The sequence below is a fragment of the Borostomias antarcticus genome, assembly GCF_949987555.1.
Source record: "Borostomias antarcticus genome assembly, chromosome: 7".
NCBI classification, from domain to species: domain Eukaryota; kingdom Metazoa; phylum Chordata; class Actinopteri; order Stomiiformes; family Stomiidae; genus Borostomias; species Borostomias antarcticus.
This window is the reverse complement of record NC_140240.1, coordinates 1,095,063-1,120,622: the sequence shown is the minus strand read 5'-3', so window position 1 is coordinate 1,120,622 and position 25,560 is coordinate 1,095,063. Positions and strand designations below refer to the sequence as shown.

The window sequence follows — 25,560 nt, the reverse complement described above, 5'->3', positions numbered from 1 at the left end:
CAAATAAGAATCTGGCAACTTTACAAAATATGTAAAAATTGTGTTTATATCATAATACCCTGTTGACAGCTTTACATTTGTGTAGAAGTATCAAATCTCAGGGCATGCAAAGGCAGTCATTCTCTCAACAGCAACTTCACCAATGACCTCTCAAAACAAAACACACAACTCAGATCGAGCCACAGAGTTGGACAAACCCCAGGTGATAGACCTACGTTGAATCTCAAAACTATTGTTCGGTGACACACATTGATCCGCGGCTCATGATTGGCTAATGTCCAGACTAATGAGAATGCTCCAACTACAGTATTACAGGACGTAATGAAATGAACCTATTCCGAGGCACAGGAAACTTTGTGGTAGAGAAAGACTAAGATATTTCAGGCCAGGCCGCGAGCCTTCCAGTCAGGTGTCGGCTACTCCCTTACGGGCTACTCCCTTACGGGCTGGCCAGGAGTCTCGGGGAGGGGCAGGAGCCCTGGCTGTCAAAGCTGGCTGTGCGGGTTTTCCACTGTTGGCGAAGTTTCACATGGACAGGATGTTAGTCAATCAATCAATCAATCAAAGCTTTATTTGTACAGCTTATTTCATACCCAGAGGCAACACAATGCGCTTTACAGAGAACAAGGGAGGTGGGCATACGACCCACTCTCTACATATTCCAGAGGGAAGCAAAAAAACAGTAATCACCCGGGGGCCAGATAAGTGAGCTGTAAAAATTCTTCCCTGACCCCTCTCAACAAGGCGATGGAGCAAGCTCCAGGAGTATGTTTGTCTACCGGCTATGAACATTTATAAAGCAATACATTGCATTAAATTAGTATCAAATAACTTGATTTCCTCAAGTCAAAAACGTGAAACTACAGTCAGAAAGATATGCAGATAATGAAGCACATTACTTTCAATGGAGGAGATGACGACAGCCTTCACGTGGCCTCCTCCGTGAGTAGCAAGAAATGGTGCAAGACCAGCTTGCAAAACTAATGTCGCCAACCAGTCATCAGTCATCATTACTTTCAATGCCGTTTCCGAGTACTACAGTCAGTTCTGTGGGTGGGGTGACTGCGGCCTACTGTACCTCTTTCTCAGACTTCCTGGCCTCCAGGAGAGGGTGCCAGTGAGCGATGGGCTTGCGGGGATAGGCCAGCATCTCGTTCCAGTGATCTCTACCAAGCCCCTCTGCATGGCTGCCCACTCGGTTCACACCTATGATCTCATTGTGGCCCACCCTGCGAGAGGAAAAATAAAGAGCATGTTTGTAAGCCAGCAGGAGCCGACATTAGCGCTAGAACTAGTGCAGAAACACACAGATACGGCCGACAATATGACAGACGGTTGTAACATTGTAAGATTGTGTAGTATATTTTTATACTGTATTATACTGTATTGCATCAATACATCTGTATGACTCTCATGTAGTAATCATTTTATTAAGAATAATGAATAAACTTCACTTTAGGTAGAACTGTGTTATTATAAGTAGTTTAACAGGTCAGTTACAACAGATAACTACTGAGTAAGCATTCCTTTGTCCCTGAGTCAATAAGATAGCACCTTTGAAGTCAGTTAGCCTACAGTTGTAACGTGATCCTAGGAGGACACAGGAAGAACCCAAAATAGCACCATGTCCGAGGGGGGCGGAGCTCAGTGACCCGTTGACCAATTACAAGACTTGTTGATCAGATCTGTGTTAACGAGCATCCCCTGTATGCAAATTTGTTTGTCATGTGATATTTGGCTTGAAGCCAAGATATAAGCTGGCCGCCTCGTAAAAGAAAGTAGTATTGCCGAAGGTTCGACCCTGTGGTCGGCATGCTCAATAAAGTGATGATTCGACGTATTTGGCCTCCTTTGAAGTTCTGTTCCACAAGAAGATGATGCATTCGAAATACACTAAAATTGTAATATTGTCAAGAAGAAAAACTATGAGCTCGCTACATACAGATCATAGTCCATGACGGATATGTGCAGGCTGACTTGGTCCATGTTCTCTGGCGGGATGTCGAAGATGACCGCCTCGTTGTAGGTGGGGTTCAGGGTGTTCCTCTTAGTGGTGGTTTTCTTCTTTTTTAAGCGTTTTCCATCGCACACCAGGGACACCTTGACATACGGGTCTGCAAACGCAGCACGGTTACTGTCACTGAGGCGACAAAGTTACGGTAGCAATGAGGTGACTGCAATGCAATGACAATATCAATCAAAATAGCATCAATATGCCACCCCAGTGGACAGTACCTGAGTAGCCAACAAGCTTTAAGCCACCCCAGTGGACAGTACTTGAGTAGATAACAAGCTTTAAACCACCCCAGTGGACAGTACCTGAGTAGATAACTAGCTTTAAGCCACCCCAGTGGACAGTACCTGAGTAGCCAACAAGCTTTAAGCCACCCCAGCGGACAGTACCTGAGTAGCTAACAAGCTTTAAGCCACCCCAGTGGACAGTACCTGAGTAGATAACAAGCTTTAAGCCACCCCAGTGGACAGTACCTGAGTAGCCAACAAGCTTTAAGCCACCCCAGCGGACAGTACCTGAGTAGCTAACAAGCTTTAAGCCACCCCAGTGGACAGTACCTGAGTAGCCAACAAGCTTTAAGCCACCCCAGCGGACAGTACCTGAGTAGATAACAAGCTTTAAGCCACCCCAGTGGACAGTACCTGAGTAGATAACAAGCTTTAAGCCACCCCAGCGGACAGTACCTGAGTAGATAACAAGCTTTAAGCCACCCCAGTGGACAGTACCTGAGTAGATAACAAGCTTTAAGCCACCCCAGTGGACAGTACCTGAGTAGATAACAAGCTTTAAGCCACCCCAGCGGACAGTACCTGAATATCCAGTGATGTCCATGGCCTTCAGGTTCCGACACTTGATGACGGTCATGGTGAGTCTCCCGGCCGTGGGCAGGTAGCAGAGAGAGAACATGATCTCTCCCAGGTCCACACTCTCCTGGTGGGCAAGGCCACAGAGAACACTCATCACAACACTACTGAAGTGCTACTGAAGTGCTACTCATCAATGCTAATTAGGGCTGGGTATCGATTCGATTCGATTCCGATTCACAAGGTTCAGAATCGATTATCACGATTCAATTCGATTTGATTCGATTCAATATCGATTCGGTTAGTGTTACTAAAACCTGTTTTTTTTTTAGCTGTAACCTTAATTACATGTACTGCAAAGTTTGCATGACTGCAAAGACCATGCAACACATCAATACTAGGGCTGGGTATCAATACTGATTTCCAAAAATGAATGAATGAATGAATCATTGAATGAATGAATGAACTATTAATTCCTTCATTTATTCATTCATTCATTAAATAAAAGATCGATTTTGGGATTCATGAATCGATTCTGAATCATTTGATTCATTTGTCACATTGTGACATCAGCATTGAAAAAATCACACTCAGGTGGTGAAGTAAGCGGTTTCTCAGCAATCTCTACTGCCCTCTATATTAAATCTCACGCCAAGAAAGTTCAGACTCACGGACACACATCATGTCACATATAGAAGCAGCAAACAGACTCACAGAGGTGGCGTACTGAATGTCCTTCCAGATGGCCGTCTCTCTGGAGAGGTCTGACACCTCGAACAGATTCTCCAGAATCACCTCGCCAATCATATCATGGCGGGAGAAGCGGTCGAAGTCGTAGACGCTCAGGTGGAGCTTCCTGCCGCCCAGCTCCTCGTACGGCACCGGGAACTGGAAGGACTCGTCGAACGTGGGGTTGAGTGTCTTGCGGTGGACGCGGGTCTGGAACTTACGCTTGCGGTCGGGGAGGAGGTAAACCTTGACGTAAGGGTCGGAGCTGCCGCAGAAGTCCTTGGCGGGCAGGTCGAAGGCCTTGAGGATGTTGACCAGGAGGGCCTCGCTCTCGTAGTCGTACTTCAGGGAGAAGTTGATCTTGCCGCAGGTCTTGGTGGGGCTGTTCTTGGAGGACTCCTCGGCCTCCAGGGGACTCTGTTTGTAGAGCTCCGGCTGGATGCGGCCGAGGCTGGACGAGTGGTCTTCTGCGCAGGGGAAGTCGTTGCCTCGGTCCAGGCTCGTAACGTGGTGCATTTGTCTGGGCAGGTGCTTCTTGAAGGAGCTATGCCTGGACACATGAACATTTTACATTACATTACAGTAATTTAGCAGACGCTTTTATCCAAAGCGACTAACAATAATTGCATTTAACGTAGGAAGAGCCAATGTACTACTACTTGCCAGAACTCACAAGTGCATCTTCTTTCTAAAACAAGTGACTAAGAGCATAATCTAGTGCTGAAGGCAAAGTGCAAGAATCACTAGATTCTTGCTAGATTCTAGATAGAACATAACATGCAGCAGGTAAACAGTTTCAGAATCATTTTGGCTCCCCATAAAGCAGTGCATATACTACAGCTCTAAAAAAAGCATCACATTTGAATCTTTGCTCAATTCAGCTAATATTACATAGTTAATATTCCAGAGCTAATATAATACAGTTAATATTCTGAAGTTGAATCCTTCTTAATTTGTACCTCATGAGAAATCTGAGCTGACATTCTCATTGTTTGTGAGTTGAAAGGAGATTATGCATGCAATGATTAATCTCTCTGCCAGCCTACTCTACGGCTATTTCCGTACTTCGTGAGAAGCTCACAGAGGCTACGATTACTTCAGACCTTAATGCACGGCACGAACACGCGCAGAGGGATGGCGGTGATACGTGGCGTGCAAGCAGAGTGGGGGGTAGAGAAGATATGCGGCATCTCTTCAGTCATTGGCCTGTCTGGCGGTTCATATTTGGGTGGGTGGGGGAGGTGGTGGGGGGGGGGTTAGTTGATCCTATCACACGTTCCCTGCTTCCTATCCCCCTGACGCTGACCTGTTAGAGGAGGCCGGCTCCGTGGTCTGCCTGGCCATACGGGTGCGCCGCAGGAAGTGGTCCTTCATGGACAGCTGCACCTCGGCGGGGATGTCTGGAGACGTGTGGCTGATCTTCACCGCCGCCTCCAGGAAGCTGGCCGGGTCCTTCAGCTTGTCCGAGGCCATGCTGTGTGCGTGTACGAACGAGTGTGCGTGCGACGGGAAGGCTCTGTCCGAGTGCCTGAGGGAGGCGTGGCCGGCGGCGGGGGCGTGGCCGGCGGTGGGGGCGGGAGCGAGGGCGGTGGCGCTGGCTGATAGGTCCTTGCTGCGCCAGGGCACCCAGCAGAGCTTCCAGGAGGCGAAGACGATGACCCCCAAAAGAGCCAGGCCGCACGCCACGAACACCACCACCAGGACGCTGAACGAGGGATCTGGGGAGGGAGACGAGGGAGGGGAGGGAGGGGAGGGAGGACGAGGGAGGGAGGGGAGGGAGGGGAGGGGAGGGAGGACCAGGGAGGGGAGGGGAGGGGAGGGAGGATGAGGGAGGGGAGGGGAGGGTAAGGGAGGGAGGACGAGGGAGGGGAGGGGAGGGAGGATGAGGGAGGGGAGGGGAGGAGAGGGGAGGGAGGACGAGGGAGGGGAGGGGAGGAGAGGGGAGGGAGGACGAGGGAGGGGAGGGGAGGGAGGATGAGGGAGGGGAGGGGAGGAGAGGGGAGGGAGGATGAGGGAGGGGAGGGGAGGAGAGGGGAGGGAGGATGAGGGAGGGGAGGAGAGGGGAGGGAGGACGAGGGAGGGGAGGGGAGGGGAGGGGAGGGGAGGGGAGGGGAGGGGAGGGAGGACGAGGGAGGGGAGGGGAGGGGAGGGAGGATGAGGGAGGGGAGGGGAGGGGAGGGGAGGGGAGGGGAGGGGAGGGGAGGGGAGGGGAGGGGAGGGGAGGGAGGACGAGGGAGGGGAGGGGAGGAGAGGGGAGGGGAGGAGGGGAGGGAGGACGAGGGAGGGGAGGGGAGGGGGGTGGGGAGAGGGGTGGAGAGGGGTGGGGAGAGAGAGAGAGACAGGAAATGAGTGAATGAAGCTGGTGGTCAGAGACGTGTTTTCATTTGCAGATGCTGCACATCATAAAAATTTAAAAGAAAAAAAAAGACTGCCACGGCGCAAAAGCACGTGAAAGGATCCGTCCGTTTTAATTGACTTCAAAATAGTAGTGAAAGGGGTCAGTAAGCATGTGAGGTGTGTGTTCAGGTGTGTTCATGTGAGGTGTGTGTTCAGGCACGGGGAGACAGAGGTGCAGGCAGACCTTCTGCTGGTTCAAACAGAAACCACCTCCAACTGTCAAATTTGTATTAAAACAGACTGTAGATCTTTGGCTGTGTGGTTGGAGACAACCTGTGGACCAGGTGATGGAAAAGCATAGTCTGTAGATCATTGCATGTTGAGGAGATGCACGATATAATTTGTCTTCAATCAAACAAATTCAGCCTTTATGTATGAACAATATTCAGCTAGATCCCCTTGTTGCAAAAGATAAAAATATTATATATTATATATTTATGCTGCCATAATCTTATAATCTTAGCAGGAGCAAAAATCTTTGAGCCCCCCCCCCTCTCCCTCTCTCATACATGCACGCACGCAGGCACGCACGCACGGACGCACGCACGCACGCACACTCGCTCACTCACTCGCTCGCTCGCATACTCACTCACTCACTCGCTCACTCACTCACTCACTCACTCACTCACTCACTCACTCGCTCACTCACTCACTCACTCACTCGCTCACTCACTCGCTCACTCACTCACTCACTCACTCGCTCACTCACTCGCTCACTCACTCAATGTTTGACTTGCAAATGTGCTAAATGTAATTAGAGTGTAAGTCCAGATAGGAGGAACAGCAGCAGTCCATTTGACCGAGGAGCATCTCGCCAGAGGAACCGCCACTCCAGCGCCTCCGGTTCCACAAACAGACAATTACATCTGGGCAGAACACAGGATGCTGAGAGCGCTGTTCTCAATTATCATTACAAGTGTGTTTGCATAGGAGTCACACAGGGTGTGTGATGTTGCAGGATAAATTAACTGCTACTGCATTAGTTTGATGTGATCATGAGACTGATCCTGCATAGTCTATTTCGGGGGCAATTATGTTGACATTATTGAGCTTTATTTATGACCATGTAATAATGACATTTCTATTTGTCAACTCTAGGAATGTGACCCCTCTCAGTGGATATAGTGTATGAAGGCGGCAAAGAGGTACATTAGAATGTACTATCATTATAAAACAGCTGTCCAAAGCAATACACTATGCATGAGAACAACATGAATTATTCAGTAGTTTTCAAGGTAAAACTGGGAAGAAAAAAATATGTATTGCAGCTTAGAATTACAACAGAGACAAGTGATTTTTTGGCGGGTCTATCATATGGGAGTAGCCTGACACTCTCTGACAATCTGACACCCCGACACAGACTGAATTCCCATTTTGTTTCACTTCATTATTCAGTATGAACAGACTCCCATTGCAGACGTTTTTTGAGATGGGTTTTGCCGAAGCTGTCCTCAGTTCATCCACTAACCAATGACGTTGTGGTAATTCAAAGGACGCATACAAAGGACACTGATTGGCCCGGTTGGAATTGTATTCCAACCAAGAAAACACTCTGGATGAGAGCCTTTCCACACCCTGAATTGTTATTCGAAAATTCAAATTCAGGGGTTGGAGCCCGGCTAATATGGAAGTGCTCCAAGTGATCTTTTTGGGGGGTGTCATATGGGACTGTGTTGTTTTGTTCGTAGCATATGGGACTAGTACAAGTGTTGTTGTTTTTAGAGGTAGCATATGGGAGAGCTCTGGGTTTGGGAGACACAGATCCTCAACAGTCCAGTCAGCACATCCCTGGAGGGAGAAACTAGCGTGACGTTATCACTGCATACTTTCAAATGAGAGGGAGGAATTTAGCAGTCAGTATTGGTGGCTCACTTAATATGGTCATTAAGACTGGCTGATATAGCGTCTTTATGAGTGGTTGACTGATGCATGTGACACTTGCACTTCGCCTTTAGTGACTGAAAGCTGAAACCATCAGAAGAAATTTAAGACTGTTTAAATGCTAAATTGTTCAGTCTTATATCAACTACAGCGTTTATGCAATTTCAAGGATCAGCAGTTTATTGAGATGTGCATTTAATGGTCTCCCAGTTTCACAAAGTCTCTTCTGGCTCTATGTGGAGTATTGATGGGAGTGATGCAAGGTCACACATATTAAACAGCTTACACCTTTTACATCAAGGTTTAATTACCAATTAAAGACCCATCAAGTGAATCAAACAGATGATGTTGTTGTTTGGTGTTCAATTATTAAAGACACATATAATGTAGTGTAGCATTTTCATATAAAATGTTATTAGATAGTTGTTAAAATACATTGCTGTAAGGCTAAATATGACATCATCTGACTATCTTATCTTCAAAACAGGGAAAGAAGAGTCATCCTGCATCCACTGTATCCTCTGCACGCCCTTCTGTAGGAGCTGCAGTGAGAACAGACTTTTCCTGCGACCAATAAATCTAATTAAGCCTTGTTTTGGAGCGGAGACAGAGAGCAACCAAAGCCCCAGGGTTTTTTGTTCCCATCAAGTGCCCTCATATATAACCTGGTCTCTATAGAGACCTGGCTGTTAAATGTCTCCTGACCCACCCTGGAGCGGAGGGCTGCAGCTCTCACTGTAGCCGAGCAGCCAGCCACACGCTAAGCATCACACACCCTTGATTCTCACACTAATCCCCCTGCCTTGGTACAGATGATGATGTGTGATAAAACAAAACAAAAGGCTCTCAACCCCGATGATTTGCATGAATCAAATAGCAGCAAGAGGGGGTTGTTCTTTAAGAATATCTAAGCGATTACAGCAGCCTTGGAGACTCTTTATACCATCACACCTCCGGCTCTCTGGTGCTCTCAGTCCACACAGGGATTCATCCACACAGGGATTCATCCACACAGGGATTCATCCACACAGGGAATCGTCCACATAAATGACACTCATGAACAAACGGTGAGATAGTAAACACACTTTGTGTCTGAAGTACATGTGTTTTATCCTCACGGTCATTAAAATGCACAACAGAGGAGGCTGGGGAGATATCTAGTGATATCTGTGACAGGGCATCAAATGGTTAATCTTTTCATACTGTTTTATTTTCCAACATTTACATTTACATATGTTCAGTAGATCTGATACCTCACAATACATAATGAGTCTTGTATTGATAAATCCCACTTAAATGTTGTGTTACAGCAATGTAACAGTAATGTACATGTAACTACCCTTTGACAATACACAGCCTCAAAGCATAGTCAAGTCAATTTTTATTTTTTACACGCATACTAATTACAACTGTTTAGCTTGCCCAAAGCGTGGGTTTCCAAGGAAAGCACTCATCCTTTGCTGCGAATAGCAGTGTGTAGTACTGTGTACCAGCTACAACATCCACCCAGCGACGCCCAAACCACCCTCACGCACTGACATTTAGATGAAGTGCTCTGGTAAGATTGTAGCCATCATGTCCCCAAGGCTCCTGACCTGTGACCCTGTGTACAGTGCGGGAGACGACTGCCTGTGTCCACACCAGCCATTAGGGTGATTGCCATGTGTGAATTGCCTGGTGGAAACAAACCACCACAATTACCCTGTCTGTGTTTGACTGTCTCCACACACTGTACTTAAACCATCTTTTAACAGGGCTGTTTCTTATCTAACATTATATCTCTTGAGCTACTTGGGTATTTATAAGATTTCTCTGCAGATCACCCAGAATGCTACGCTATAATCCTAATGTCATACTGTACACACATTGGCTTTTCCAATAACAACCGCCCAGCGTCTCTTAATTTCCTGTGATTTAAAGTCTGAGATATCATCAGGTCTTCGCTTAGTCTCACTAAAGCAATTATGTCTATGAGGAGAGAGAGAGAGAGAGAGAGAGAGAGAGGGAGAGAGAGAGAGAGAGAAAGACAGAAAAGGAGAGACTGAGAGAGAGAGAGAAAGGCAGAGCGAGCTCTGTTGCACTTCAACTAGAGAACAATTGTACGTGTGTGGTAACAGATTGCAGGCTTTTGTTAAGGAGAGATCCATGGATGCAAATGTCCAACGTATCATTTTTTAAACGTATCACAAATGAGACGCTCTTGGTCTGGGAGAGGATGAATCATCATGACTCAGTATGTTTGAGCGGACTCAACAAAACAATGAGGTAGCAAATGTAGATTATTTCTCACGGCACAATATAATACTGAGTTACTGTACTATCTGAGAGAGAATGTTATGGCCAACTGTTGATTTGAGTTTTGGGCTAATTTCCTTGATTTTTTATTTTTATGTAGTCAGGAAAAGGGGTCTCATTAAGATAAAAAATCTCTCTTAGCAATTAAAGAAATTCAAATCCTTGTCAGAGCTGCCCAGAGGATTCTAATAAGGCACCAAAAAGCCGTGGGGCATCATGGTCATTAAATGTGTCTGAGCATCTCACCACACCAGGAACACATTATTAACAAGTCTCCTTCCTTAACCTCCACCGCAAAATCAGAGTAGACAGGGGGGTCCAAGCAGGAAGTGCTCAGTAGAACCGAACACGGTTCACCGCCTCAACATCCCCCACTGTTGTCTCCAGCCCCTTGGGTTACACGCGCTAAACCATGTCAGTCACGGAGGAACACACAACAGCCCAATATCCCCCAGAGATAAAACGAGGAGGATCACAGCACGTAGGCGTCTCCTGGACGCCTCTCCCTCCGTGTGGACGTGGGGTGGGTTGGTATTTGTTGGGTCGGGGGGAGAGGGAGTGTGGAGTGGAGATAAGAGAGGCTCTATTTTGATGGACATAGTCTTTCACAGAGAGGTAGCCAATAAAAATGGGTGGCGTAGCAAATATCCCTATTATAAAATAAACCAAAGGTTTGTTCCTTCAGGACATAAATCATGTAATTCACAAAGCTCTGTTAAAGGAGGTGGTGGTGTGTGTGTGTGTGTGTGTGGGGGGGGGGGGGGGGGGGGGTTTGAAAGAAAAGAAGAATCAGTGCATTATCCTTCTCAGTCTGGTCTCCCCCACCAAGATGGAAATCGGTGCCGACAAAAACCTGATGAATGTCTTTCCAGCCACATTAAGTGCAGCGTGTGTGTGCCCCACCTGCTATGAGCAAGGTGCTGAAACGGTGATTCTGCATGCTAGTGTCTGTCTGTGCTGAAGTGCTTTGTGCAGTTTACACACCCTCCTCAGCGCACAACATTCTCCAGGCGCGGTCCAAAATAGATCCTAGAAGCTACAGAGCCGTCACATCAGCCCTCTCATCTCTGACCAGACCTCTGCTGATGTTGCATTTCAGAAGCATGTCGCCATCTGTGCACATGGTCCCTGTGTCTTTTCCTTATTCTGTTAGGAACATCAATAAAATGACATATTGTCAGATACTTTCTCATCAGTCAATTGATCACTGCAAATGAGTTTGCTTGGTGCTTTTATTAAGTGATTAGTCACATTGCACCACATAATCAGGGCTAAACTCTTCTTGCAAAAAGCTAACTGTCAATCTAAGATGGCAAGTTTGAGGGATATAGGTTTTGCATGCTGTCTCAATATCCATATATTACCTGTCATATTTCCATTCATGTGAGTGAAGCGTAACCTCTTATTGATTGAGGAAGTACAGATGCACCTTTATTGTGTTCAAGAGCTTTCATGCGCACAAGAAAATTCTGTTATAGTTGGTTAATGCACTTACACACCGATCGTAAATAGCCAAAGAGCTTCCTGCGACATCAAAAATAAATCTCCAGTGAAAACTTAATCACATTACATTGATCACTGTTGAACCAATCAAATATTAAAGGAATTATGGAGTTTGAACTGACACAGGCAGGCCCAGAAGAGACTGCAGACAGTGTCAACACGCCGGTATGCCAACAGTCACAGGGTATCAGAACATGACAGCTCCAACACTCACATCTCTTCTCCTCTCTACCGTTCAGTCTCACTCTCAACCAACTCTCTCCCTCCTTCCTCTTCTGAGGGACTGACTGGGTTTAGTGTTACAGTATCCAATAGTATTCCGTATTCCCCTAGGGGACTAATACAGTCAACTATCTATATCCATAGAGCAATAGTGCAATTTCCTCTCCGCCACCTCTCCTCTATGAGCGTCGTCAGTCTCTAGTTGAAGGGATTGAGGAGTTGAATCAGGAGCTTGGTCAGCAATAGCTGTGCTAGTTAGCGAGCGCACTCTTATCTCTCCCATCATGCCCTGGGCCTTTACTGGCCATTGCAGCACTCCCCGCCCTCTCCTTCATCTGTCTCCATTAAACAGTGATAATAAGCCGAGCGACACTAGCTTCCTCACACAGATGACTGAATCTGGTGGCCTGTCTGCTGCTACCACCCTCATTACAGACACTGTGCTGGACAATTGCGCCGGCTGACTGACCTATCGTGATCTACCCCGGTGCCTGGTCCTACCACCGATGACAGGAATCATCATGACTGGTCGGTCATCAAGTCCCATCGGTTGACATATTGCTGAAATGGTTTTAAATGATTGGAGTTGCATTTCACCATTAAATACGTATCAAAGTAAACAGGGTCTCTCTGGAGCTTATTTTCAGTGTGTGTCTCTATGTTCCTGGTGTGCAGTTAGTCTAACTGACACGGATATCACCTTGACTTCATGAAGAGAGACCGCCTCTGTGCTCTCGTAAGTTTCTCCCTCAGGTGTCCTGCTGTTGTTCCCTCTTATGTCACCTCAGAGCTCACCCCCTTCTCCTCAGAAGACCAAGCAGCAGCCTGGAGCTCCACCCCGAGTCTGCAAACATCTTTATTGCTTTCAGCGCCATCATCTCAGCCAGAGCAATCACAATTCATCCCACTTGCTAGCCAGAGTGGTGCTGATGGGCTATGTTATTATTGCACCAAAGAAACAACACATCATATTGTGTGCATAGTGTGTGTGTTCACGCGCGCATGCGTGTGTGTGTGTGTGTGCGTGTGTGTGTTTGCAGTTGTATATGTACAGCACATCAGCTCCGCTGGGGGAAGGTATGTACTGTACAGTATTGTGGAGGTTCATTCATGAGTGTTGTGGAGCCAAAGCAGAGCCATGCAGACGGCAGTGCTGATGGACCCACGGCAGAACACAGATATGAAACGCGAGCATCTCCCTCCCAGCAGCTCGCGAGCCCCAACGCAGCGGACCCCCATCGGGCTGCAATATGTCTCATGTGCTTGAAGCCAATGGATTAAGACAAAGACAAAGCAGCAGTACACTCCGATCAATATAACACAGTACTCAATATAATATTAAATACACTTACATTACGCCTTGTTCTGTTTGAAGTGTGTTTCAAAGCAAATCATTAAAAAAAATAGCCATGTAAAAAAAAAACAATTACACACACAAAAGGCTGTTCTGTCATTGTCTCAGATTGCAGATTCAAAGTAGCATGAGATCAGCCGTCAGATCTAGCATCACATCCTTTCTCCGTGGCTTGAAAAGTGTCTCTCCTATAGTGTAAGCACAACAGGCAACTACACTAGAACTGCTTACTCTGCATCCCCCTTTTAAGGCTCAAATTGTATTTATTTTTCTTACAATTACATACATCCTCTTAGCATCTCTACCTGTGCAAATCATCCCCCTCAAGATATCAACAGCGTTAGAATATGACATCAACAAGCGCCTAATAGCGTGCAAAGTGACAGTGATTACACTCACCAGTGATGAACACTCTCCTCTCCCACTCTCTCTCTCTTTGAATCTGTTTAAGAGCTAGCTCTATTACTCTCTCTCCCTCTCTCTTCCTCTCTCCCTCTCTCTCTCTCCCTCTCTCTCTCTCTCTCCCTCTCTCTCTCTCTCTCTCTCTCTCTCTCTGTAGTCCTCTCAGTGGAACCTCGCTCTCCCCTGCCTCTTCACCGAATGAGCTTTCAGCAGCGCTTGGGACCCCGTTTCTATGGAGCTGAGATGATGCCAGCCAGTATGTCACTGGATCCTGCAGTGTAAGCATCCAGGGGCAGGTGCTCCAGCCCTAGCCTGGGGCAGATCCAAGCATCCAGGGGCAGGTGCTCCAGCCCTAGTCTGGGGCAGATCCAAGCATCCAGGGGCAGGTGCTCCAGCCCTAGCCTGGGGCAGATCCAAGCATCCAGGGGCAGGTGCTCCAGCCCTAGCCTGGGGCAGATCCAAGCATCCAGGGGCAGGTGCTCCAGCCCTAGCCTGGGGCAGATCCAAGCATCCAGGGGCAGGTGCTCCAGCCCTAGCCGGGGGCAGATCCAAGCCCCTTCACTAATAAAATAACCATTGCAGCTGACTGGGGCCATTAAACATGCATTGCCTTGATGTTACAGGATATGTTTGCTTATTTTGACATTACTGTGGCTCATCTGACTGATGTATGTGTTTCTCTTATATCTTTTTATGGGAAAAAAAACACATTTTAATTCCTTTTATGTTGCCAATAGAAAAAAGACAACAAAAGAGTGAGCGCCCAGGTTGAAGTGCATGCATATCAATGACATATCCTCATGAATATCAAACAAAGCCATGAATGGGTGGATATAGTAACACACCGGGACTAATAAAACCACGGGAGGGAGGGACATCATCAAACAAACTGCCACAGAAAAGCATCTGTAGGAGCAGGAGGGATAATAACCTGATAAACTGTACACACTTTCTTATATAATCAGCACTTATATAGGAGCACGCTGACCTAACCAACAGGGACATGCCACATGTATAGCCTATGTCTGGTCTGTGAAGCGTGTATCATTGTGTTAGCAGCTTTACCCCCGGTACGGTATGTAGCGCGCTGGCGTGCGTCGCGCGGCTCTGCCTCTGTGTGGTGGAGAGATGAGGCTGTCCCTAGTAGCCCACTTCTGCCCAGATTACCATCACACCGCATTAGAGCAGGGGGAAGTGCCCTGTGCTGGGGGAAGGGCGGCCTCCAAGTCCCATCGCTGCCTTCACGAGAGCAAGTGTGTAATTTGTGGTAAATTGACACTGTTCACACACAGGAGAGGCCAGCTGTCGAGAGAGAACTGTTATTTGGGAAGGGGGTGAGATGAAGGTGGGAGGGGTGGTGGGGGGGGTGCCTGATTCACAGACTGGGGCACAGATTAATTAATGGTGTCAGAAATGTTTATTTAAACCCATCTTTTGCGTCGGCACACAGACACATGGCAGTCTTCATCTGCTGCAGATTTCTCAGCAGAAAGAATCCTCCGGAGATCCTGCGCTGCCCTAGCGAGGCCACACGTTAGCCTTGCTGCAGTGCTGTGTGTACACGGGCACAGCTGTAGCTGCTTCTCACATGGAGAGCCTTGGTCTCACACAGACGGAGAGGTGAGACACTGGCCGGAGGCGACTTACACTGGATCTGCTGGCACAGAAGTGATGCAATGCACCTCGGACAGGGGAAAGACTCAGAGAGAGACGTAGGGGAGGAAGGTCGAGGCGCTGCTGAGCTGCAGATCCACCCTGTTGAACTCCCCGGAGAGGGGCTTGTCCAACAAGGCCTTTTCAATGTAAATCAATGTGTGATTATGCATGTAGTTCACTTGATAGTCTAGGATAGACAGAATATATAGAACAGGTAGAAAATCCTATGGTTTTTGTCTTAGCCTTGGGCTTGATTACAAAGGAGATCAGCTTTGAGCAAAGCAACTTTTGATTGTACTGACAAAGGTTTTTTTTTTCGTGAGAATGTGTCTGATTGCCAAGAAAGATACAGTACACCGTGGCCAGCTGCACAACGTCACCAAGTACAGTAGCTACCTCAGCTATCAGATCCTGCTTAAATACCCAGTACAATACTTCAACTATCAGATCCTACTTAAATACCCAGTACAATACTTCAACTATCAGATACTACTTAAATACCTCAACTATCAGATCCTGCTTAAATACCCAGTACAATACTTCAACTATCAGATACTACTTAAATACCTCAACTATCAGATCCTACTTAAATACCCAGTACAATACTTCAACTATCAGATCCTGCTTAAATACCCAGTATAATACCTCAGCTATCAGCTGCTACTCAAATAGCAGTTGGTAATAAAGAAGATGATTGGACTCATTAGTCTTTCATGAGCAACTGTCATGATTGAATGTAATTATGGAAGTACAGTGTCTCGGTAGTAAGAGCTACACTGACTCAACACCTCGCTGGGAAGAGGAACCCAGTTCCCACAGACTCAGAGCTCAAGGGCCCAGAGTCGCTGCATCACAGGTTAACCCTGGATTCTCACAGAGCCTCGGCGAGGAAGAGCGCTAAGGTAACACGCCGGGGAGGGAGGCGGAGGGGAGGAGGCTCAGCTCACAGATTACTGACCGAGCAAGTCCATGGAATACTGATCGATGAGATGAGGGAAGGAGGTGTTTTTGAGGAGCGTACAGTATAGCCATCGGAGCACCTGCCATCTTCTCCTTCCTACAGTACGCACACAGCCTCTGATAGAAAAGCTCCAAAGACTGTTTTATTCTTGCCTTTCTTGTCTTCATGTCTGTCATGTACAGTGCTGTATTTTCATATCTGACTTGGTTGTGCATCTCAAACCCCCCCCATGTGAAAGGTAGTGGGGTTGCTGACCCCAGAGTTGCTGACCACAGTGTAGTGTAACACACAGTCTCCCTCGGGACCACAACTCATGTTACGGAGGGTCACCTTGGAGAGAGAGAGGTTATCAAACGCTGAATGTATTATCAATGATACAGATATAACCGATATAACGACATGCCCTGACCTCGCTATTGATCCTGTTAATGAATGTCTGATTCTTGGCGGTTGATGGTGGAGGTTGTGGGAAATGTGTTTATTTAGCATTATACTGTATGTCGGGTCAAACGTGATGCGTGTCGGGATGATTTGAATTCATGTTGGTTTGCATCTCTCTTCCACAGCTCTCATCAATATGCTCCGCCGGTACTAGCTTGTGGTTTCAGAAAGAAAAATATATCTGGACGGAATTCAATTATGGTAATCGTCAGCAATGCTGTTTTTTTTTTTTTTACTGTACCAAACCAAAAGTGTTTCCAAGACCTGCATACAACCAGAATATGAGCAGAATATTCTACAAGTTACAGTAAAATAAATCCATTCTGGGGCGCAATATACAGTAAAACATAGGCTATACTCGGTACTGTAACATCTGATTGTCCTATATCAGTAATAATTCGCAACTGTACATTGTTCCATGTTCGGTACACTTAGAGGTTGACAGAAACACATTGCAAAAATATTTTTCCTGTTTTTGAGCTGGCAGGCTTTTGAAAGTGTCCCAATCCGCATCTAGGCTACATCCCATCTATGCTGCTCCCCGTCCAGCCTTCTCTGCAGGCCTGTCAGTGTCTGTGGTCTCGTTAACCTCTGCCTGCTGCAGCTACCAGAGGAGAGATGGACAGTAACACAATCAAGGAGAAATGTCAGAGCAGCGTTTGCCAGGCAGCCTCAGGCTGAAAATTAGATTTCTGAAATCAGTCAATTTAGGTGTGCCTCCACCCTGCCCACACCCTCTTCCTCCATCCCTCCCTCTTTCTCTCCATCCCTCCCTTCCTGCCTCCCTCCTTCTCTCCCTCCCTCTTTCTCTCCATCCCTCCTCCTCTCCATCCCTCCCTCCTTCCCTCCCTCTTTCTCTCCATCCCTCTCTCCCTCCTTCCCTCCCTCTTTCTCTCCCTCCCTCTTTCTCTCCATCCCTCTTTCTCTCCTTCTTTCCGTCCCTCCCTCCCCCGCCTCCCCCGTCTCCCAACAGAAAGGCTTATTATTCAATTTACCAGCGAGACCGCCCAGTCTTGGAACATCTTTTCAATTGTCCTGTAGCTTTCTTCCCCAAGATAACCTCAGCTCTTAAATGGGTTATAAAGAAAAAAAACAGAAACAAAGAACAATATTTTCCTGGAAATTGGAACCATGTAGAAATTTAGCAGTCTTTGGGGACTAATGTTCCTCTGCATAAAAGCCTGAGAAGGTTCGCCTGTGAAGTCTCATTCTCATCAGTAGTGCACTCTCAACGGCCCGTTTCACCATCTTAGCATATCTGACACTGATAATGTTGTATTTTGATGCTAACGTAAGCTTGAGCAAAAATATCTTCAACACATGATACCTGCCCTCTTCTCAAGCCTGCTCTCTAAGCAGAGAATATGTTCTACAGTAGAACTCAGAGTTTATGCATTTGTCATCACATTCGCATCACAGGATATAATATCCACGCCACGAAGCATTTTGTTGTTACCTGAAAACAAGCCAACGGCAGCACTTTTCTCCTCTGATAAGCTCCTGTTCTACACAGATAGTAAAGAACACATACTGGCTATTGCTCAAAACGTCTGAAAAAAGATTGTTTTCCCTTCTGTGCCCCATCCCTGCCCCTGACTTCCTGAAAACCCATGCTGGATAAAGAAACTAACCATGAGCTTAGCACTTAGCCACCAACTACACATACAACCCCTATATAAGTCTGGAATCCACGGCCATTGAAATGACTAGCAAACAAAGGGCCTCTCCCAGCTACCTTATTTACAGAAGTTCAATCGGACGGCACCTGACCGCACCTGACCGCACGGTTCTCCCTTGTGGGCGATGGAGACTAGACCATCCCAGTACACTGTATTAGTGATATTTTCTGCGCTATCATACGCTCAGGCGGCAAGGTCGTTATTTATTCATGTTCACATATTGCAGCTACGGTGCGGCGCTCTCTGCCTGCTCCAGACGAGAGATAAGGCCGAGGCGGGGTGATATCGGCTCTGCCCCCGTCTTCACCATCAGCACCAGCACCAGCGGGGAGGAGAGGGGAGCTGCTCTGCTACAGCGGCCCTGCCTCTCTCATATCCTCTGATGTTTTCTAATAAAAAGAGCTGTATCTGCCCCTCCCCTCGCCCTCCACCTGCTCTCCTGTTTCCACATCCTCAGAGAGAGAGAGAGAGAGGGGAGGTGATTGATCTAAAGCTCCCTAGCTGGGGTACTATGACCTCATTCCACCGACAAGTACACTTAAATAAGGATGCATACTCTAAATCTCATTCAGTCATGGCTGGTAACAGCAAACCCTGCCATTTACAATAGCAGCTAATGCTCTACCAAAACGCTGGTCCCAATGAAATACTACAATCCATATAATAATGAATAATTGAAATATTGAGTTATCTGAATTATTGAGAAGATATGGGAATTGGATTTATTCCCCTCTAGACCGTCTGTGCTGTTGGCACTGCAGTGAAAGAGATAAAAACAGTGAAAAAACCCTGGGCTGGTAAAAGCATGTCTGATCCCGATGACCTCGTAGTGCGAGCATGAGGACAACTCCATTACAATTCAAATGTCTGCCATTCTTGAGCAACATGCATGCGGTGTGCAGCAGATACAGGAAGAAAGATACTACTTTACTAGAAAGATAATACTTTATTCGTGTTTAATTCCTTGGTAGTCCGGGAGCCCAATTTATACAGTAGGTGAACCTTGTTTTGTCAGGTGGAATTTTTTTCTTTGCTGTTTCTTGTAGCTTGGGGGTACCTCTTCAAAATACAAGAGGGTGCTCGGTGATATCCCTTGAGCATTTTCAGATATGAACCCCTTCATGCCCAAAAATGCCAAAATCACACAAAAATAGAGACTTATGATATTCCATGCTGAATATATAAATTAAATGCATCCAATTTACATTCTCTAATGTTTTTTCATACAAGGGGTGATGGGAAATGTATTGCATTCCAAATGATTAGTATTAACCCTTTCAAGCCAGGCCTGTAAAACAACTTTTGTAGCAGGAGTTATTAGCTGCGACACACAACTCAAGTTTGCATTGTGTTGGTCCATTTATTGATATGGGCAACAAAATATGAGCAACAGGAAAAGGCACTGCCTTCATCTCAGCCTGTTATGGCATAACGGAGAGCACGGACATGACACACACCAGGCTACTTGTCTGGGGAAAAAAGAACGGGAAAGGACACGTCTTCACCAAATCTAGCTGCTATACAACCAACAAAGGAAGCGTTCACGGAACATGTAAAGAGTGCCCACTTCCAAGTGTACCTGTGGAGAAATCTCAATAACAATCTGCCACCTGCAATGAACCCAGAGGAATTTGGACGGAAAAAGGACACCAGTAACAGGGCACTGATCCAAATCCACCTACCAGAAGATGTCAGACTGGTTCCAGACTACATCCTGAAGATGATCCGGTATGCAAGAGTGAAACCAGAGATGTCGGGGAGACAGTGATCAACAAAAAGCATCACCTCCTCCTATCAACCAAGCTACCAGCCCAGAAAGTTGTCCTGTCATCCATCGACAACAAGAAACAGCTGAACAAATGACTGTGTGAGCACCCTCCTGTATTTTGAAGAGGTACCCCCAATATCTTTCTACTGAGGTGAATTCTGGGAGAAGATGTGTAGTATGTAGAGAATGATCGGTTATAATTACACCACACATTAGTTATGTTTTTTTCATACTGTTTTTGTAATGCACAAAGTGTGGGTGCATACTCACTGGGTGGGGATGCACTTGTTTGATTTAGTTAGATACATTTTGTGGGGGGAAGAGCTGCACCCCTTTTCCTGTTGCTCATGTTTTGTTGCCCATATCAATAAATGGACCAACACAATGCAAACTCGTCTGTCGCAGCTAATAACTCCTGCTACAAAAGTTGTTTTACAGGCCTGGCTGTAAATCTAATCATTTGGAATGCAATACATTTCCCATCACCCCTTGTATGAAAACAACATTAGAGAATGTAAATTGGATGCATTTAATTAATATATATTCAGCATGGAATATCATAAGTCTCTATTTTTGTGTGATTTCTGCATTTTCAGGCATGAAGGGGTTCATATCTGAAAATGCTCAAGGGATATCATCGAGCACCCTCTTGTATTTTGAAGAGGTACCCCCAAGCTACAAGAAACAGCAAAGAAAAAAATTCCACCCAACAAAACAAGGTTCAACCCCATGACTCCCGGACTATAGATTACAGATCTGTAACTTCCCTCATAGTATCAATCAATCAATCAATCAAAGCTTTATTAATATAGCGCATTTCACACCCAGAGGCAACACAATGCGCTTTACAGAGAACGCGGTAAGAGATATCACCTCTACATCTACCAATACAAGTGTCTATTTCCCAGTATGCAGTGCTTCATCACAACCCAGTTTTCAAACACACAACTGTACCAGAAACAATGCGAGCTAAGTAGGACACGCACCTCTGAGCTCCGGCAGAAATAGGGTGGTGGGGTGCGGAGCCTGCCACTCCACATCCATGACCTTTGGTTTTGGGCGGCTTGGGCTCAGCGCTCTGCGGGGAGGTTTGGAGACCCAGTGGCAGTCCGTTATTCATGTAGCATTACTACCTGCGGGCCGCGGGGCCTCACCCTTCCTGCCCAGGCAGCGGGCGCTCCTTCCCGCAGACGCAGCCAAAGCTTTAATTGGAACACAATCAGCGTGAGCTGCCGGGACTTCAAGTATCCGTCCGTCAACCCGGTTAGACTGATTAGAAAGGCAGTCAACCCCGTTAGACTGGTTAGACAGGCAGACACCTGATATGGAGGCAGAGCGACCGTGGCTGTGGTAGTGGTGTGGTAGTGGTGTGGTAGTGGTGTGGTAGTGGTAGTGGTGTGGTAGTGGTAGTGGTAGTGGTGTGGTAGTGGTGTGGTGTGGTAGTGGTGTGGTAGTGGTGTGGTGTGGTAGTGGTCTGGTAGTGGTCTGGTAGTGGGTGTGGTAGTGGTGTGGTAGTGGGTGTGGTAGTGGTGTGGTAGTGGTGTGGTGTGGTAGTGGTGTGGTAGTGGTGTGGTGTGGTAGTGGTCTGGTAGTGGTCTGGTAGTGGTGTGGTAGTGGATGTGGTAGTGGTGTGGTAGTGGTGTGGTAGTGGTGTGGTGTGGTAGTGGATGTGGTAGTGGTGTGGTAGTGGTGTGGTGTGGTAGTGGTGTGGTAGTGGGTCTGGTAGTGGTGTGGTAGTGGTGTGGTAGTGGTGTGGTAGTGGTGAGGTAGTGGTGAGGTAGTGCTGTGGTAGTGGTGTGGTAGTGGTGTGGTAGTGGATGTGGTAGTGGTCTGGTAGTGGTGTGGTAGTGGTGTGGTAGTGGTGTGGTAGTGGATGTGGTAGTGGTGTGGTAGTGGTGTGGTAGTGGTCTGGTAGTGGTGTGGTAGTGGTGTGGTAGTGGATGTGGTAGTGGTCTGGTAGTGGTGTGGTAGTGGTGTGGTAGTGGTGTGGTAGTGGATGTGGTAGTGGTAGTGGTGTGGTAGTGGTGTGGTAGTGGTAGTGGGTGTGGTAGTGGTGTGGTAGTGGTCTGGTAGTGGTGTGGTAGTGGTCTGGTAGTGGTGTGGTAGTGGGTGTGGTAGTGGGTGTGGTAGTGGTGTGGTAGTGGGTGTGGTAGTGGTGAGGTAGTGGGTGTGGTAGTGGTGTGGTAGTGGGTGTGGTAGTGGTGAGGTAGTGGTGTGGTAGTGGTCTGGTAGTGATGTGGTAGTGGTGTGGTGTGGTAGTGGGTGTGGTAGTGGTGTGGTAGTGGTGTGGTAGTAGTCTGGTAGTGGTGTGGTAGTGGGTGTGGTAGTGGTGAGGTAGTGGTGTGGTAGTGGTCTGGTAGTGATGTGGTAGTGGTGTGGTGTGGTAGTGGGTGTGGTAGTGGTGTGGTAGTGGTGAGGTAGTGGTGTGGTAGTGGTGTGGTATTGGTGTGGTAGTGGTGTGGTGTGGTAGTGGGTGTGGTAGTGGTGTGGTAGTGGTGTGGTGTGGTAGGGGATGTGGTAGTGGTGTGGTAGTGGTCTGGTAGTGGTGTGGTAGTGGTGTGGTAGTGGTCTGGTAGTGGTGTGGTAGTGGTGTGGTAGTGGTGTGGTGTGGTAGTGGTGTGGTAGTGGTGTGGTAGTGGTGTGGTAGTGGTGTGGTAGTGGGTGTGGTAGTGGTGTGGTAGTGGTGTGGTAGTGGGTGTGGTAGTGGGTGTGGTAGTGGTGTGGTAGTGGTGTGGTAGTGGTCTGGTAGTGGTGTGGTAGTGGTGTGGTGTGGTAGTGGGTGTGGTAGTGGTGTGGTAGTGGTGTGGTAGTGGTGTGGTAGTGGCTGTGGTAGTGGTGTGGTAGTGGTGTGGTAGTGGATGTGGTAGTGGTGTGGTAGTGGTGTGGTAGTAGTCTGGTAGTGGCTGTGGTGTGGTAGTGGGTGTGGTAGTGGGTGTGGTGTGGTAGTGGGTGTGGTAGTGGGTGTGGTAGTGGGTGTGGTAGTGGGTGTGGTAGTGGTCTGGTAGTGGTCTGGTAGTGGTCTGGTAGTGGTGTGGTAGTGGTGTGGTAGTGGGTGTGGTAGTGGTGTGGTAGTGGTGTGGTAGTGGTGTGGTAGTGGTGTGGTAGTGGGTGTGGTAGTGGTGTGGTAGTGGGTGTGGTAGTGGGTGTGGTAGTGGTCTGGTAGTGGTCTGGTAGTGGTGTGGTAGTGGTGTGGTAGTGGATGTGGTAGTGGTGTGGTAGTGGTGTGGTAGTGGTCTGGTAGTGGCTGTGGTGTGGTAGTGGGTGTGGTAGTGGGTGTGGTAGTGGGTGTGGTAGTGGGTGTGGTAGTGGGTGTGGTAGTGGTGTGGTAGTGGGTGTGGTAGTGGTGTGGTAGTGGGTGTGGTAGTGGTGTGGTAGTGGTGTGGTAGTGGGTGTGGTAGTGGGTGTGGTAGTGGGTGTGGTAGTGGGTGTGGTAGTGGTGTGGTAGTGGGTGTGGTAGTGGTGTGGTAGAGGTTGTGGTAGTGGTGTGGTAGTGGTGTGGTAGTGGGTGTGGTAGTGGGTGTGGTAGTGGTGTGGTAGTGGTGTGGTAGTGGTCTGGTAGGGGATGTGGTAGTGGTGTGGTAGTGGTGTGGTAGTGGTCTGGTAGTGGTGTGGTAGTGGTGTGGTAGTGGTGTGGTAGTGGTCTGGTAGGGGATGTGGTAGTGGTGTGGTAGTGGTGTGGTAGTGGTGTGGTAGTGGTCTGGTAGTGGTGTGGTAGTGGTGTGGTAGTGGTGTGGTAGTGGTCTGGTAGTGGTGTGGTAGTGGTGTGGTAGTGGTGTGGTAGTGGTCTGGTAGGGGATGTGGTAGTGGTGTGGTAGTGGTGTGGTAGTGGTCTGGTAGTGTGGTGTGATGTAATGCCAGAAGCAGCAGTGCTAGTGTGAATGGTGAGGCATCATTCTAATGGAGTTGTGCTGCTAGTCAGTTTCCCCTCGGATGACAGTAATGAAAGGCAGGCTGGTGCACAATAGGCTAAGAAGCATGTTATGGAAAAAGTGGCCCTGAGGTCTGTTCTAGGATCTGTCTTCTTTCTCCCACACTAATGCAGGATACAATTATGTCAGAGAGAGAGAGTTTCCAGATGACCAGCCTCTACTAAGCAAACAAACAAGTGAAAATAAGATCTGGGAAACGATCTTTAGCTAAAGCAACCTTTCTGTGACAGGACCCATCCCTGACTGTTTACTAGCGACACAAAGTGACATTTGTTGTCCCCCTCGTTCAGTCCCGGCTGCCTTTGGCGCCGAGACTCACGTTGAGATTGTCCAAGATGTAAAGTCAAAGTGACAATCAGAATCAGAGCCTTCTCGCTTGGTTTGCTTCCCACAACGTGGCTCACATTTGACTTATAAATCGCCACTAACGGCATTGGAAGAGATATTTGTGAGGCAATCTTATCGTACCTAACTGAGGTGTTGTTGAGAGTTCATTTGCAACTGTGGAACGCCCAAAAGCACCAATGAGGAATCTAGTTGAGCCACAATATGATGACACAAATGAAATATCTTATTTCGTTATCTTATCTCATTCAAGTTTCTTTTATTTCACAAACTGCACTTTTTCCTCATCTCAACAGCAGATCACCCCAGAGCGACTGAATCACTCAGTACTTTACCACAGAAATAAATAGTGAAGTACAAAATAGATACACTCTGAATCAGCAGTCTATACTCAGGTGAGTCACTCTTAAATGCCTGTAGTGGTCCAGAAATAGAGTACTCTGCCCAATATGTGATCCCCGTCTCCCACAGAACAGACACAAACACAGACACTGCATCCACAGCTGCTCGGGCTGTTTACCTGAACCTTTGAGGCTGGGGCTCGGGTTGGTGTTGTCCAGCAGGGCGATGAACTCCTCACAGGTGTCGGACGCCAATAAGGGGCTGTTGTCCTGACAGAGGTCAACGATGAGGGCCACTGCCTTTTCACAGTACAAGTCATTCTCTCCTCTCTCTGCAGAACTCATCCTCCGAGCCTGAATCCCACGCAGTCTTCCTCTCTCATCCAGGACGAGGGGAAGTGGCTCAAAGCTGGGCTACAGGGATGATGGAGCATGAAAAATGGATGTAACTTGCTGCTCCTCCTGTTCTTACTATTGCTCTTGCCTCTCAGTCTCCTGGATGTACTGTGCGTGTGTGTGTGTGTGTGTGTGTGTGTGTGTGTGTGCATGTGTGCGCACATGTGTGTGTGTGTGTGTGTGCGTGTGTGTGTGCGCGCGCGCGTGTCCCTCTTGCTCGCTCTCTCTCTTTCTCCCTCTCTCTCTCTGGTGCTTCTGTGTGTGTGTGTGTGTGTGTGTGTGTGTGTGTGTGTGTGTGTGTGTGTGAAGGGAGGGGGCTTAATGAAGCAGTGGGACCCCCCAGGTATTCCTGGAGCAGGGCGGTTGCATCATACTGTACCATATCTCTGCTTAAAGAGAGAGAGAGGGGAGGGGGGGGGGCAGAAAGAGGGGGAGAGAAGGAGA

At 47.6% G+C, this 25,560-nt stretch overlaps 1 protein-coding gene across 2 annotated transcripts; it reads right to left on the bottom strand.

Annotated features, from left to right (window-relative positions):
- Positions 1-439: 439 nt before the first annotated feature.
- On the bottom strand, positions 440-25,065 carry syt6b (synaptotagmin VIb; the record flags this gene model as incomplete). 2 transcript variants are annotated; one of them, XM_084440641.1, is made up of 7 exons in its annotated part: positions 440-511; positions 1,079-1,229; positions 1,943-2,114; positions 2,824-2,944; positions 3,532-4,096; positions 4,853-5,264; positions 24,900-25,065. In XM_084440641.1, the coding sequence occupies 7 exons, from the start codon at positions 25,063-25,065 to the stop codon at positions 440-442; spliced, it is 1,659 nt and encodes a 552-aa protein (XP_084296767.1). The 2 variants fall into 2 exon arrangements, with proteins under 2 accessions (XP_084296767.1, XP_084296768.1); XM_084440642.1 differs by having other exon boundaries at positions 24,906-25,065.
- Between the last annotated feature and the right edge of the window lie 495 nt (positions 25,066-25,560).